General features: G+C 38.1%; 1 protein-coding gene and 1 pseudogene across 2 annotated transcripts; one reads left to right on the top strand and one right to left on the bottom strand.

Moving 5' to 3' along the window:
• Nucleotides 1–650: 650 nt before the first annotated feature.
• Nucleotides 651–1853, bottom strand: LOC149206967 (pathogenesis-related 5 protein Cup a 3-like). 2 transcript variants are annotated; one of them, XM_089393822.1, is made up of 2 exons: nt 1662–1853; nt 651–1550 (listed from the first exon to the last, which is right to left on the bottom strand). In XM_089393822.1, exons 1-2 carry the CDS (start codon nt 1738–1740, stop codon nt 925–927), a joined length of 705 nt encoding a protein of 234 aa, XP_089249948.1. In that variant the 5' UTR covers nt 1741–1853; the 3' UTR covers nt 651–924. The 2 variants fall into 2 exon arrangements, with proteins under 2 accessions (XP_089249948.1, XP_089249949.1); XM_089393823.1 differs by having other exon boundaries at nt 1665–1853.
• Nucleotides 1854–13508: 11655 nt separating this feature from the next.
• On the top strand, nt 13509–14166 carry LOC149206966 (glycine-rich RNA-binding protein GRP1A pseudogene; annotated as a pseudogene).
• The last annotated feature ends 305 nt before the right edge of the window (nt 14167–14471 follow it).

The raw sequence follows: 14471 nt of genomic DNA, 5'->3' as shown, positions 1-14471 counted from the left end.
TCTTAAAAGTATTCTTTTATAATAATTACAAATATGTAAAATAATTTTAATTACATATTAAGAAAAAATCATGTCTATTCAAGTTAAAATAAATACAAACAAAATTACATTTATTCAACTAAAAATACATGGTACATAAAATTATTCTTAACAATTTAATGTATGATAAACTAATAGTCATTAAGAAATTATACCACATATTCATTTAAAATATTAAGAAATTATACCACATATTCATTTAAAATATATATATATATATAAAAGAGAAAGAGAGCCACGAAAAAGTTCAATCTCAAAAATTATCAATCTCATAGGATAATAGCTTTTAATAAAATATTCCTAAAAATTTTAAATTTTCCAAAACAATATTTAAAACTTAATATATAAAATTTCATGTTAAAAGGGAAATCCTACTTCATAATTTTAACAAATTAATAAATTAACCGAAAATTTATAAAAGCACAAACTTAAAACATTCAGATCACGCAATCAAGATTTTTATATTATATTGACGCAATTTGGTTTCGTGTTTATTTATGATTTTTAATCGGCTAAAAGCAATGTTAAATCATATTAAGATTTTACACTGTCCACCAAAAGCCTGTTACTTATTAAAATTTAAAACCACCAAAATTATCATATAATTTACGAATGACAGAACGGAACATTAATTACAAAATTATACTCAATCTGAATCGACATACTGCGTGGAACAAGCATGCATGTGAATGCAGTGGTTTTATCTATTTAGGAATATGATGATATACAATATTCAGCGAAGGCTCGTAATCATTCAATCTTAATTGAATTCCACGCCCTTTTATTGCAGAGGATTTTAGTCTACCCTTATTTAATGATTATGATTATGATACTACGGAAAATAAATATATTTATCTTGAGTGGGATGCATATTATCATCTCTTATTAACCGCAAAAGGCGATGTTATAATTAGCACCAGAAGCGCAAGTGAAAGTGCTAGTATTATCGTCTTTGGCATAGCTATAGGCCTGTGGGCACAGCCCCTTGAAAATTTTGGAATAATTGGTGGGAGGGCAGTTGCTGGCGTAGTCTCCCGTGCAGCAGTATTGAGGAGTATTCAGAGCAGCACAAGCACTATCGCATCCATCGACCACTTTCAATTCTGTAGGGCAGCTCGCAGTTATGTTGCTGCTGCAGTCAACTGTTGGGCAGCTAGAGTCCGAGGGAGTTATGGAGAGAGGCAGATTAAATCCATCAACGAGAGAGATGTCATATGTGTCTCGACCGTTGGCCCCATTCAGAGTATATTCAACCAGCGTTGCAGGAGGCCGTCCAGCGGCTTGACAGCTGAGCAAGCCACCGCAGTCACCAGTGTTGCAGCTGCCTTTACCAGAGGCGTCGAAGGAGCAGCCCGTACGTCCCCAAAATCTGCCTGCACTTGTCCCTGCGGGCACGTCCACACTCCATGATTGGCCTTGTGTGAGCGCTTGACCGCCGCCTACGGAAATTCCCGCGGCCCACACAGTGAACGAACACTTATTCTGGATCACAAATGTTGCAGCTTCAACTCCTGCGGTTGGGAAAGCAAACACATATTTATTGATGACATATAAGTAAGATATACACATCGCTCGTTAATATATTTCTCATAAAATAGAGTAGATTTGAATTGGGGAAGTACCACCTTGAAGATAAACCAGTAATCCTAAAGCTAGAGTTGCTGCAACTGAAACCGAAATATCTATTGTTCTTCCCCCCATTGCTAAGACCAGGAAGCAAGTGAAACACAATACAATGAACAAACACTACTCAAACACAGCGCAATCAATTGCAAATGAGCTTGCTTAGTTTTTATGCACGGATAGCACAGGCGAGTCACACGCTATATATAGACAAGGTAGTAGCGATCCACAAACATGAACCGAGGAGTAGCGTATGAAACACGGATGAAATTCCGATAAGATTAGTGTGTTTTCTTGGCGCGCAGTGTCAGAAAATTCCGGAGCTACAGTAAACCATGACACGGAGTAAGCTAATCCTCTTAGAAAATTACTTGCGTACCCTCTTTTGGCCATAAAATTTACATGAATAAGCAGAGATTTGAAATATAATAGCAGCATTAGTAGGGTTCAAATTTATCCCTTTTTTTAATCCCAAACATCCCTATAAACTCCCCACTTCTACCAAAATCAATAACTAAGACTTCTACCAAAATCAGTAACTTAGAAAGTATGGCCACGTGATTACCCGGTCCGTAATAGGCGCCGCTGCCCATGTGTTATTTTCGCCCTTTTTTTTGGTTTTTCAAAGCTGTTAATTCGTAATTTGTTTTCGTCCAAGGATGGAATTTGGTTGTATATTGAATTCCTTTTGGATTTTCAAAGGTTATCTGTAATTTGTTTTCTTCGAAGGATATATTTTGGTTGTGTATATTGAATGCAATTTTAGTAAAGACCAACAACTCGAGTTTACTCGTCTTTTTTTGCCGACCCAACGCTTCATAAAAGACCTATACTCTCACAGTGTGACAGTTTTTACCTGAAGAAGTATAATCTCACTGTCAAGCAGGAGTGCTCAATCACTATCTGCAGAGGATCGCTATCTTTGGGAACTATGCAATCACTGATAGTGTGAACTGTACAATCGTTGTTGGCGGGGACTGCGCAATCACTGAGGGTAAGGATTAGGCAATAACTATTGCCAGGACTGCACAATCATTATTGGCATGGACTGTACATTGACTGCTAACAAAGAGTGTGCAACACGGTCATTATGAAGTTCACTTAGTTTATCTTTGTATGTGCAATTGTGAAGACATTAAGAACTGGGCATGTGAAGACTTGAACATTTAGATAACATGATCGAGCATGATATTAATGGCTTGAAACGAAAGATGGCATGATCATAAGAAGGCTTCAAAAATTTAAAGATACGAAAAATTTTATGGCATGATCATAAGAAGGCTTCAAAAATTTAAAGATACTAAAAATTTTATGGCATGATCATAAGAAGGCTCCAAAAATTTAAAGATACGAAAAATTTTAAATGGGTTGTAGAAACTAAAACAATTTCATAACCCTACTAAAGTGTATCTTGGTCTTGAGCAATGTTAATTTTATGACTTTGTAATCTTTGAGCATATCTCGGTCTTGAGCAATGTTAATTTTATGACTTTGCAACCCTTGAGCAGGAGAGGGCTAGGCCGTCAAGCTTGGGTGCGTCACCCAATCTTCTATCATTCTCCACCTCTCCAAATCATAGAATTAGGTTATGGTTTCCATAAATCTCATTCTCCACCTCTCCAAATCATAGAATTAGGTTATGGTTTCCATAAATCTTCGAGTGTAGTATAATGTTTTTCTAAATTAAGCTCATCTAGCCCTCGGAGTCCCCCATGGTCCCCAGCCATGGCATCTATTTCCACCTCTCCAAATCATAGAATTAGGTTATGGTTTCCATAAATCTTCGAGTGTAGTATAATGTTTTTCTAAATTAAGCTCATCTAGCCCTCGGAGTCCCCCATGGTCCCCAGCGATGGCATCTATTTCCAAATTTTTTTTCTAGAAGAGAGTGGTTTGGACATTCCTAATTTCACATGAGGCATGGCTTTGGATAAAACTCTAGTTTTTCCATGCTCAAGTGCATAGTGAGGAGCCTAAAGAATACTCTATAGCTCTTAAATTTTCTAACTAAAAAATAGTGTGATAATATTTCCTGTCCCAAATTTCATTTACCATCTCGACTATAGTTTAGCTCCCGATAACATATTCAGGTCTCTCAATCCCAAATCCCAGCCAGTTTGGGGACAAAGATTTTCCCAAACAACGATTGGCCATTCGTTGTTTGGGAAAATCTCTTTAAAGGGTAGCAATGGATTTGAATATTTTATTTATTTTGTTAATCAGTTTTCCTTCTTCCATAAGGAAGGCATTAGTGCATCATCCATAATTATATGTTACTTTAAATTCCTTGAGCTTAAGTAGAAGGTATGCATGGAATTTCATCCTTGGACTACAATTCTTCCCACCCGCTTTTGGCTTTAGACCGCAAAGCGAGATCTTGTAGCCCAAGCCTTCAAATTTAAAGGGATGATTACGTGGAGCCATTTTCAAGCTAACTCCAAGCGGATTCGCTAGTGGTCTGAATTCGCTAGTGGTCTGAGCCAATGCTTGGCAGAATACCGGCTTCAGCAAAATGATCGTGTTCACGTAAGTCTTCAGATATTACAAATCAATCCAGCCGACTAGATACCTTATGTCTCCCTCCCCTCCAGTTATTCCCAAGTATACACGCTATTGATAGTATTTAGATTCTCCACTTGAATTTGATGAAGTAGGTCAGAAAATTGTTTTTCTTTACGATCGATTCTTTTGATTCCCCTGCCCACCCCTTCTTCTCTTCCAGGGATTTAATAAGGTTGAAATCTTCGTTGATAACCAAAACCTCATATGTGTGGAGGGATTTAATAAGGTTGAAATCTCCACCAACAACTTGAAGTGGTCAATATACTAAGTCTGGTAAAGACTAAAATGGAGTTACATGTTAAAATGGAGGTTGAATTTTTCCTTCATTGCTTTTAATTATTAATAAAAAATGATATTTACCTATTAAATTTTAATTATTCACTATGATTTCTCATTGCAAGTAGATTTTTATTATCCACGAGTTTATTAGTTAATATATGATCATTATCCACGAGTTCATTAGTTAATCTATACACTTGATAGAGTATCTTGGATAAGCAATTGAAATACTATTTAATTTTATGTTTTATTTAATCATGAAGATATTGAAGATATTTGAGTTTTTATGAGGAAAAAAACAAAGAAAAACAAAAACTCTTATTGTTTTTATGGACCATTTGTAATATTAACTAATGCATAGGAAAAATATAGTTTGTATTTAAAAATATAAATTGGTTTAATTTATAGATAAATATTAAAAAAAATTAAAAAAAAAATATAAATTTTCATAATTATTGTAAATGTGTAAAATAATTTTATTTTAATTAGAGATCTATAAAGTACTAGAGGGATCAAAGCTTTCAAGATGCAAACTTATATTAGAGTGTAAAAATTGAAAAATAATTTAGAGAGATTTGATCCCTTTTAAAAATATATATATTTCATTAATTAAATTGCATCTTTGAAGTTATAGAAGGATTAAAAATCTTAAATTCAAAGATTCAATGCCTTGAAAATCTCCATGGACACTTTTTATAGATTACACTTTCAATTGCCAAAAATCTTAAATAGTTTTTTTGACAAAATAAATCAAACCATATATCTAAAAAAACCAAAATATAAAATAATATGACTACTTAAACGTTTTTAATATATAAATTTTTTTTAGTTATTTTCTATAATATATAAATAAATTAGGTTTAGATGATAAATTTATCTTGCTTAGTGAGAGTAGAGATATATATAGAGAATGATATTTTGTTTTTTATTTACCGACCATTTTTATTTACAAATTTTTCTTTTTTAAATGATAATCACATTATTATTTTGAGAGAGACTATTTTAAAAAGGAAGCGATTAACTGAGATTAAGCAAGGAAAACCATGTTATAGAATGCAGTTGGAGCAATTATATATGAGATTATCGTCTTTTCTTGGGGCGCGGTGTGGAAAATTCCAGAGATACGATCAACCACGCCACGGAGTAAGTTAATCCTCTCAGTAAATTACCTGCGAACTTTCTTTTGGCCATAAAATTTACATGAATGGATAGAAATTTGAAGCATACTTGCAGTTTTAGATGTTTAAGTTTAGTCTATAAGAAAGATTTTTTCTCGATCCCTATCACACTTTCAAAAAATTGCCTTCTACCAAAATCAGTGACACAGAAAGTGACGCCACTGATTTACGGTCATAGTGGCCAGTGCCACTCGATTTTCCTCCCTCTTTTTGGTTTTTCAAAGCTCTAATTTAGTTGTATGTTGAATGAAATTTAAGTAAATACTAACAACTAGAGTTGTATTCATGTCACTCGTTTATGGGGCGGTCTGTCCCTGGTTCGTATTGGTTCTGTTTGTTTTCGGTTTTGGTTGATGCGGGAGTATGTGAACATGTGACTCAGAGGGAAGAATCTTCCAAATTATTCCAAAAATCCAAAAAAAAATTTACAGGCAAGGGAGTGGGGTCCTTTAGCCTGCAATTTCTATGTTTTCTTAGTTAAAATTAGAATAAATCTAGCAATAAATCATGCTAACAGAGCTTTCAAGCTTTAAATCACCTGTAAAGCATGCTTTTCTTGTATTGGATAAGGACGAGAGGGCCTATCCTTAATTATAAATAAAATGGCAGCAAAGCTCTCATCAGACAGAGGAGAGGGGCGAGTGCCTTAGTTTCACTGTGGGAATTTTTGTTCTCTCGATGTCTCTAATTTAATGACTCTGTGGTTGCTTGCATAGTTATTTTTATGGTGTCTTAATACTGTTGAACGACTCTGATTTTTATACGACAATACTGTCTATTAATAAATGAGTGCTCTTTTCCTTTCACTCACAGCGATACTGCTTGATTCTTAGTTCATTGTGGCGTATGTGTTTTCATTGATTCTTGAGGTAGCAAGAGTGTTTATAGTTTCTTTAAGGAGCGGAGGCGTTGTTGAGAATCCATAATATCAGCAAGACATTTGAGTGTTGAAAGGAAGTTTATTCCACTATTCGTTGGACTGTATACGGCTCATAAAGCCTTCCATCCGAGCAAGACATGGCATGGTCGAGGAGCTGTTAAATGATATTGAATGCCGCTTACAATTCCGGTCCGAACAGAGCATGAACAAAGCGAATCCCGGATTTGGCGAATTGATATAACTACAGTATATAATTGTCGCCGGGTCCACAATTCGGAGGTAGAGAACTTGTCCATTGAACTGACCAGCGACAAGCGGAACTAGCGATATATTAAGGCTATATAATAGCACGTCGGGTCCGTTGAGAAACGTTGTTGGAGCGATCGCCGAATGGTATATGTGTGACGAACCAAGCATAAAGAGCGGAGATAGAAATTACTGTGTATTTCGACTTTAACTACAGCAAGCGGATATATATATATACTTGGGTTTCGATCCATGATTTAAAAGCCTTCATCCATGACTAAAAGCCAACGCATACAACCGGTGTGATATATTTATAAACGAGTCTAGCATATGGTAATACCATTGTCTTTGGTAAGGTCGTTATAACATATATACACGAGCCTTGTTAATAATAAACGTGCTATGAATATATATGTATAAGGTGGATATATGTATGTTATGCGCATAGGTCCTCCAACGGCATCTCTTTTAAAATTCCTTCAAAAGCCACGGGTTGCTGTAAGGCTCGACGGTGAGGTTTTGAAATGAATATATAAGTTTGATGACTGAGGTGCTCAGGCCTGAAGAACAGGAAATTGACGAAGACGTTGAAGAGCTTATTGGCAGATTAGGGAGACTGTCCATAACGCCTGCAACCCCGCCATCATTAGTGGTATCAGAGCCCACAACTGACATTGAATTGAATCTCAGGAGCAGAAGAAGGATGGCTTTCAGAGTTGGAAGAGGACGAGGACGTGGTGGAAGAGGACGACCTGCTGCAAATGCTGAACTATTCGAAACAGTGGAGGAGCTGCGAGCTAGAGTGGATGCTTTAACTTCAGATCGAAATATAGATGATGGAGATGTCAGTGAGCCTGAAATGGAAGCTGCTGAAGAAGAGGAAGCTGTACAGGTTACTCCTGAGATGAGATTCTTCTAGTCAGTGTTAAAATCCATAGCCAGGCCATGGAACCAATTAGTACCAGTATATCAAGGAGGATTGAATCCAGAAGAATTGATCGACTGGATCAACAGCATGGAGAAATTCTTCGATTACGAAGAAACAGAGGATGAGAAGAAAGTGAAGTTTGTTGTCACCAAATTAAAAGGCCATGCAGCACTTTGGTGGGATGGTGTGCAGGCGGAAAGGAAGAGACTTGGTAAGCAGCCAATCAAGAACTGGAGCCGAATGGTAGCAAAGTTAAGAGGTAAGTTCTTGCCAAGTAATTATCAGCAAACATTGTTTAAACAAATGCAAAATCTTAGACAGAGAGCTTTAACAGTAAAAGAGTATACAGAAGAGTTTTATAAAGTAAGTATAAGAGCTGGAGAAGCCCAAGACACAGATGAGAAGGTAGCTAGATATATGAATGGCCTCAGAATGGACATTCAGGATGAGATAAGCCTGTTGTCTCCTAAAACAGTAGAGGAAGCTTATCAGATAGCGCTGAAAGCGGAGGAAAAGCTCATAAGGAAGCAGTCTGCCAAAGGGAGAGGGACTTTCAGAGGAAAAGGAAGTCAAGGTGGTAGAGGTAGATCTACAGCACCTAGAGATGGAGCTAGCAGCAGCTCAACCCAGCATGCACCCAGAGAAGGTGATGCAAGAGGCAGAGGGAGTTTTTCCAGAGGAAGAGGAGGCAGAGGAAGAGGCAGAGAAATAAGATGTTACAGGTGTAACAAACTGGGACACAGAGCTTTTGAGTGCCCAGAGAATGCTGACACAAAGCAGAGGAATGCAATTGTTGCTCCAGCTGAAGTAGAAGCACCAGCGGCAGCGGTAGTAGAAGAAGAAAACACACCAGAAAGGGGAGAATCTCTGGTGGTAAATAAAGTTCTACTTAAGCCAGTGAAAGAGGTGGCTGCTGAACCGCCACAAAGGAAAAATTTGTTCAGGACAGTGTGCAAAGTCCAAGGGAAATGTTGCCAGATGATCATTGATAGTGGCAGCACTGATAATTTGGTCTCTACAGAGGTAGTGGAGAAATTGAAGTTGAAGACAATGAAGCATCCAACACCTTATAAGGTGTCATGGTTACAAAAGGGGCATCAACTGTTGGTAAGTGAACAGTGTGAAGTGGAATTTCAAGTGGGCAAGTACAAGGATAAAATTGTTTGTGATGTGATGCCTATGGACGTGTGTCACATATTGCTTGGGAGGCCTTGGCAATATGACAGAGGAACCATACATGACGGGAAGCGAAACACCTACAAGTTTGGGAAAGATGGTGTTAATCATACATTGTTGCCTTTGCAAGAAGAAGATGTACCGGGACAGAAGACTGATCCAAAAACTCTGTTGCTTGGAGGGAAGGAGTACTTGAAGCAGATTGAAGAAAATGAGGTAAATTTTGCTGTGATTTGTAAGCCCAAGGTAATATTGACTTCTACTAAAATTTCTGAATTACCCATTGAAATTCAAGAAATGCTGGAGAATTATTGCGATATTATTGTTGATGATTTGCCTAATGAATTACCGCCAATTTGAAAAATCAGTCATCATATAGACTTGATTCCTGGAGCAAGTCTACCTAATAAAGCAGCATATAGAATGACTCCTGCAGAAAATGAGGAAGTTAAGAAACAAGTGCAAGAATTGCTTGATAAGGGGTTAATTAAAGAAAGCCTGAGTCCTTGTGCGGTGCCAACAGTGCTGAGCCCGAAGAAAGATGGAGGCTGGAGAATGTGTACAGATTCAAGAGCCATTAATAAGATCACAATCAGGTACAGATTTCCATTACCCAGAATTGAAGATTTACTGGATTGTTTATCTGGTGCAAAATATTTTTCAAAGTTAGATCTTAAAAGTGGTTATCATCAGATAAGGATAAGAGAAGGGGATGAATGGAAAACCGCTTTTAAGACCAATGAGGGGTTATATGAATGGAGAGTAATGCCTTTTGGGTTGTCCAATGCACCAAGTACATTCATGAGGCTTATGAATGAAGTCCTCAAAGAATTCATTGGTAAATTTGTAATCGTATATCTGGATGATATATTGGTCTATAACAGATCCAAGGAAGAACACTTGAGGCATTTAAATTATGTTCTGCAGAAGCTGCAGCAAGAAAAATTATTGTTGAATCTGAAGAAGTATTTATTTATGAAAGAAGTGCTGGTGTACTTGGGATTTGTTATCTCAGCTGAAGGGTTGAAGATGGATCCAGAAAAGATCAAAGCAATTGTGGAGTGGCCTTCACCCAAGAGTATTTTTGAGGTAAGGAGTTTTCATGGTCTTGCTAGTTTTTACAGAAAATTTATTAAGAATTTTAGTAAGATTAATGCACCTATTATTGAGACCATAAAGAAAGATAAACAGCCATTCAAGTGGATTGCTGAAGCAGAGAGAAATTTTCAGCTGTTAAAAAGGAAAATAACTGAAAAGCCTGTTTTGGTTCTTCCTGATTTTAACAAGACTTTTCAAGTTAAGTGTGATGCCCACGCAGAAGCAATTGGAGGAGTTTTGAGTCAAGAAGATAGACCAATAGCTTACTTCAGTGAAAAGCTAAATGAGGCAAAAAGGAAGTATTCTTCTTATGATAAAGAGTTTTATGCAGTGGTACAAGCACTAAAGAAGTGGAGCCATTATCTAATGTCGAAGGAATTTATTCTTTACTCAGATAATCACGCATTGCAGTTTATAATGCAGCAGCCAAAACTCAGCCAGAGACATGCTAAATGGGTAGAATATCTTCAGGGCTTTCATTTTGTGTTGAAACATATAACTGGACAGTCAAACAAAGTTGCAGATGCCTTAAGTAGGAGGAGTGTATTGCTGCAAGAAAGTCAAATCCAAGTGTTGGGTTTTGATTTTCTTAAGGAATTATATGAGACCGATTCAGATTTTAAGGAGTCATATGAAGCTTGTAAGAATCCTGTTTTAGCAGACAGAAGCAAGTGGCTGGATTATTTTATACAAGATGGACTGTTATTTAGAAAAAATCAGCTGTGCATACCCAGCTGTTCAATGAGAGAAAATTTAATCAAAGAGAAGCATAGTGGAGGACTTGCAGGACATTTTGGTAGAGAGAAGACCTTTGAACAGCTCAACAGATTTTACTTCTGGCCGAAAATGAAATCTGAAGTAGAGAAGTATGTAAGGAATTGTAAAGTCTGTCAGTATGCAAAAGGAAGGAGCCAGAACACAGGGTTGTATATTCCATTGCCAATTCTAGATAGGCCTTGGGATATGATAAGTATGGATTTTGTGCTAGGATTGCCAAAGACTCAAAGAGGCTATGATTCAATTTTTGTGGTAGTGGACAGATTTTCAAAAATGGCACACTTTATTCCATGTTATAAAACTAGTGATGCTTCTCATATTGCTAACCTATTTTTTAAAGAAATTGTAAGGTTACATGGATTGCCCAAAAGTATTGTTTCAGACAAAGATTCGAAATTTGTTGGACATTTCTGGAGAACGCTATGGAAGAAGCTGGGAACTAAATTAAATTTCAGTTCTGCCTATCATCCACAGACTGATGGACAGACTAAGGTTGTGAATAGAAGTTTAGGCAATATTTTGAGGAGCTTTACTGCAGAGCATCCAAAGCAGTGGGATCAAGTGCTACCACAAGTTGAATATGCATATAATGATTCACCAAACAGGAGCACCGAACAAAGCCCATTCCATATTGTTTATGGAATGCACCCAAGGGGGATATCTGAATTAAGGAATTTGGGAAAGGAAGAAATGAGAAGTGCAGAAGGTGAAGACTTTGCTTCAAGAATGCAGGCAATACATGAGCAGGTGAAACAGCAGCTACAGGACAGCAGCATCAAATATAAAACCAGAGCAGACATGAGGAGAAGAGAAATGAATTTTGAAGTTGGAGACTTGGTTTTAGCACACCTCAGAAAGGAGAGATTTCCAAAGGGAGAATATAATGATTAAAATCCAAGAAAATTGGACCATGCAGAATACTGAGGAAATTCTCTGCAAATGCTTATGAGATTGAATTACCACCTGGTGTGGGAATATCACAAATTTTTAATGTTGCAGACCTATACAAGTATGAGAATGAAGCTGCAGATGATACAGCACAGGATCAAGAAACACCGTAGATTGACTGGGTGAAACAGTTACCCACAGCCAAGAATTTACAGCCAGAAAGAATTCTGGACAAGAAATTGTATAAGAAGACAAGAGCACGGAAGTATTTCCAGTATCTGGTGAAATGGAAAGGACAGCCGATTACTGAAGCTACTTGGGTTACAGAAGACATTCTACAGAAATTGGGCAAATCTGTAGATGAACTCATGGACAGGAGCCCATGAAGAAATTTGTCCTCAGGAGTCTGATGCGGGAGCATGTGACTCAGAGGGGAAGAATCTTCCAAATTATTCCAAAAATCCAAAAAAAAAAATTACAGGCAAGGGAGTGGGGTCCTTTAGCCTGCAATTTCTATGTTTTCTTAGTTAAAATTAGAATAAATCTAGCAATAAATCATGCTAACAGAGCTTTCAAGCTTTAAATCACCTGTAAAGCATGCTTTTCTTGTATTGGATAAGGACGAGAGGGCCTATCCTTAATTATAAATAAAATGGCAGCAAAGCTCTCATCAGACAGAGGAGAGGGGCGAGTGCAATAGTTTCACTGTGGAAATTTTTGTTCTCTCGATGTCTCTAATTTAATGACTCTGTGGTTGCTTGCATAGTTATTTTTATGGTGTCTTAATATTGTTGAACGACTCTGATTTTTATACGACAATACTGTCTATTAATAAATGAGTGCTCTTTTCCTTTCACTCACAGCGATACTGCTTGATTCTTAGTTCATTGTGGCGTATGTGTTTTCATTGATTCTTGAGGTAGCAAGAGTGTTTATAGTTTCTTTAAGGAGCGGAGGCGTTGTTGAGAATCCATAGCCGAAGGCGCAGAACCATATCAACAAGACATTTGAGTATTGAAAGGAAGTTTATTCCACTATTCGTTGGACTGTATACGGCTCATAAAGCCTTCCATCCGAGCGAGACATAGCATGGTCGAGGAGCTGTTAAATGATATGAATGCCGCTTACAATTCCAGTCCGAACAGAGCATGAACAAAGCGAATCCCGGATTTGGCGAATTGATATAACTACAGTATATAATTGTCGTCGGGTCCACAATTCGGAGGTAGAGAACTTGTCCATTAAACCGACCAGCGACAAGCGGAACTAGCGATATATTAAGGCTATATAATAGCACGTCGGGTCCGTTGAGAAACGTTGTTGGAGCGATCGCCGAATTGTATATGTGTGATGAACCAAGCATAAAGAGCGGAGATAGAAATTGCTGTGTATTTCGACTTTAACTACAGCAAGCGGTTATATATATATACTTGGGTTTCGGTCCATGATTTAAGAGCCTTCATCCATGACTAAAGCCAATGCATACAACCGGTGTGATATATTTATACAAACGAGTCTAGCATATGGTAATACCATTGTCTTTGGTAAGGTCGATATATACACGAGCCTTGTTAATAATAAACGTGCTATGAATATATATGTATAAGTTGGATATATGTATGTTATGCGCATAGGTCCTCCAACGGCATCTCTTTTAAAATTCCTTCAAAAGCCACGGGTTGCTGTAAGGCTCGACGGTGAGCTTTTGAAATGAATATATAAGTTTGATGACTGAGGCGCTCAGGCCTGAAGAACAGGAAATTGACGAAGACGTTGAAGAGCTTATTGGCAGATTAGGGAGACTGTCCATAACGCCTGCAACCCCGCCATCACTGGTCCTGGATCTGGTCCTGTGTTAGTGGTTTCTTGCTCTCTCTTGTTCTGTCAAGTTTTCTTAAACTTCAGTCTGAGAAGATGGCTTCAGCAGATGTTGAATTCCGATGCTTCGTTGGAGGTCTTGCATGGTCTACTGACGACAGAAGCTTGCAGGAGGCTTTCAGCCCCTATGGCGAAGTCATGGAATCCAAGATTATAAGTGATCAGGAAACCGATAGATCCCGTGGATTCGGCTTCGTGACCTTCAACGATGAGCAATCGATGAGGGATGCCATCGACGCAATGAATGGCAAGATGCTTGACGGGAGGAGCATCACCGTTAATCTAGCCCAGTCCAGAGGAAACGGGGGCAGTGGTGGAGGCGGTGGCTCTCGTGGCTACCGTGGGGGCGGTGGTGGTGGGGGTTATGGTGGAAGCCATGATCGTGGCGAACGTGGTTATGGCGGTAGTGGCGGCTACAGTGGTGGTGGTGGTGGTGGTTATGGTGGCGGCAGTGGCGGCTATGGTGGCGGTGGCGGTTCTCGCTATGGTGGTGGTGGTTCCGATGGTGGTAGCTGGAGGAGATAGGCAATATGATGCTGCGCTAGGGTTTTTTTTTGTCTGCAAGTGGTCTTATGTTTTGGTTCTGTAATAATCCTGTTGGTGGTAGAGCTATATGCTGGTAACTGTCCCTGGGCTTGGTATTTCGATGTTCTGTAAACTGTCTGGTTTTTGATCTGGATCTCTGTTGCTCTCGATGAGCTATATCGAAGCGGAAAATCTGGTTCTAATACGTCTGTAATTGCAATTTGAATATGCACTATACGGTTTTACTATCTCAAAAAAAGAGTTGTATTCATGTCCGTCCCGTCACTCCTCTTAGCGTTACGACGTGTCCATCTGATTGTTGTACAGTAGAAATGTAAATGGTTGTATTCAAAAGGTTGCCGCTATATTCAAAAGAAACCTCTACATGCAACCG

This window comes from Pinus tabuliformis, chromosome 1_2 (assembly GCF_031772625.1).
Source record: "Pinus tabuliformis cultivar Carrire ecotype Pingquan chromosome 1_2, CPIR1, whole genome shotgun sequence".
Lineage (NCBI taxonomy): Eukaryota > Viridiplantae > Streptophyta > Pinopsida > Pinales > Pinaceae > Pinus > Pinus tabuliformis.
The sequence above is the reverse complement of the archived record's forward strand: the minus strand, read 5'-3'. Positions and strand labels throughout refer to the sequence as shown.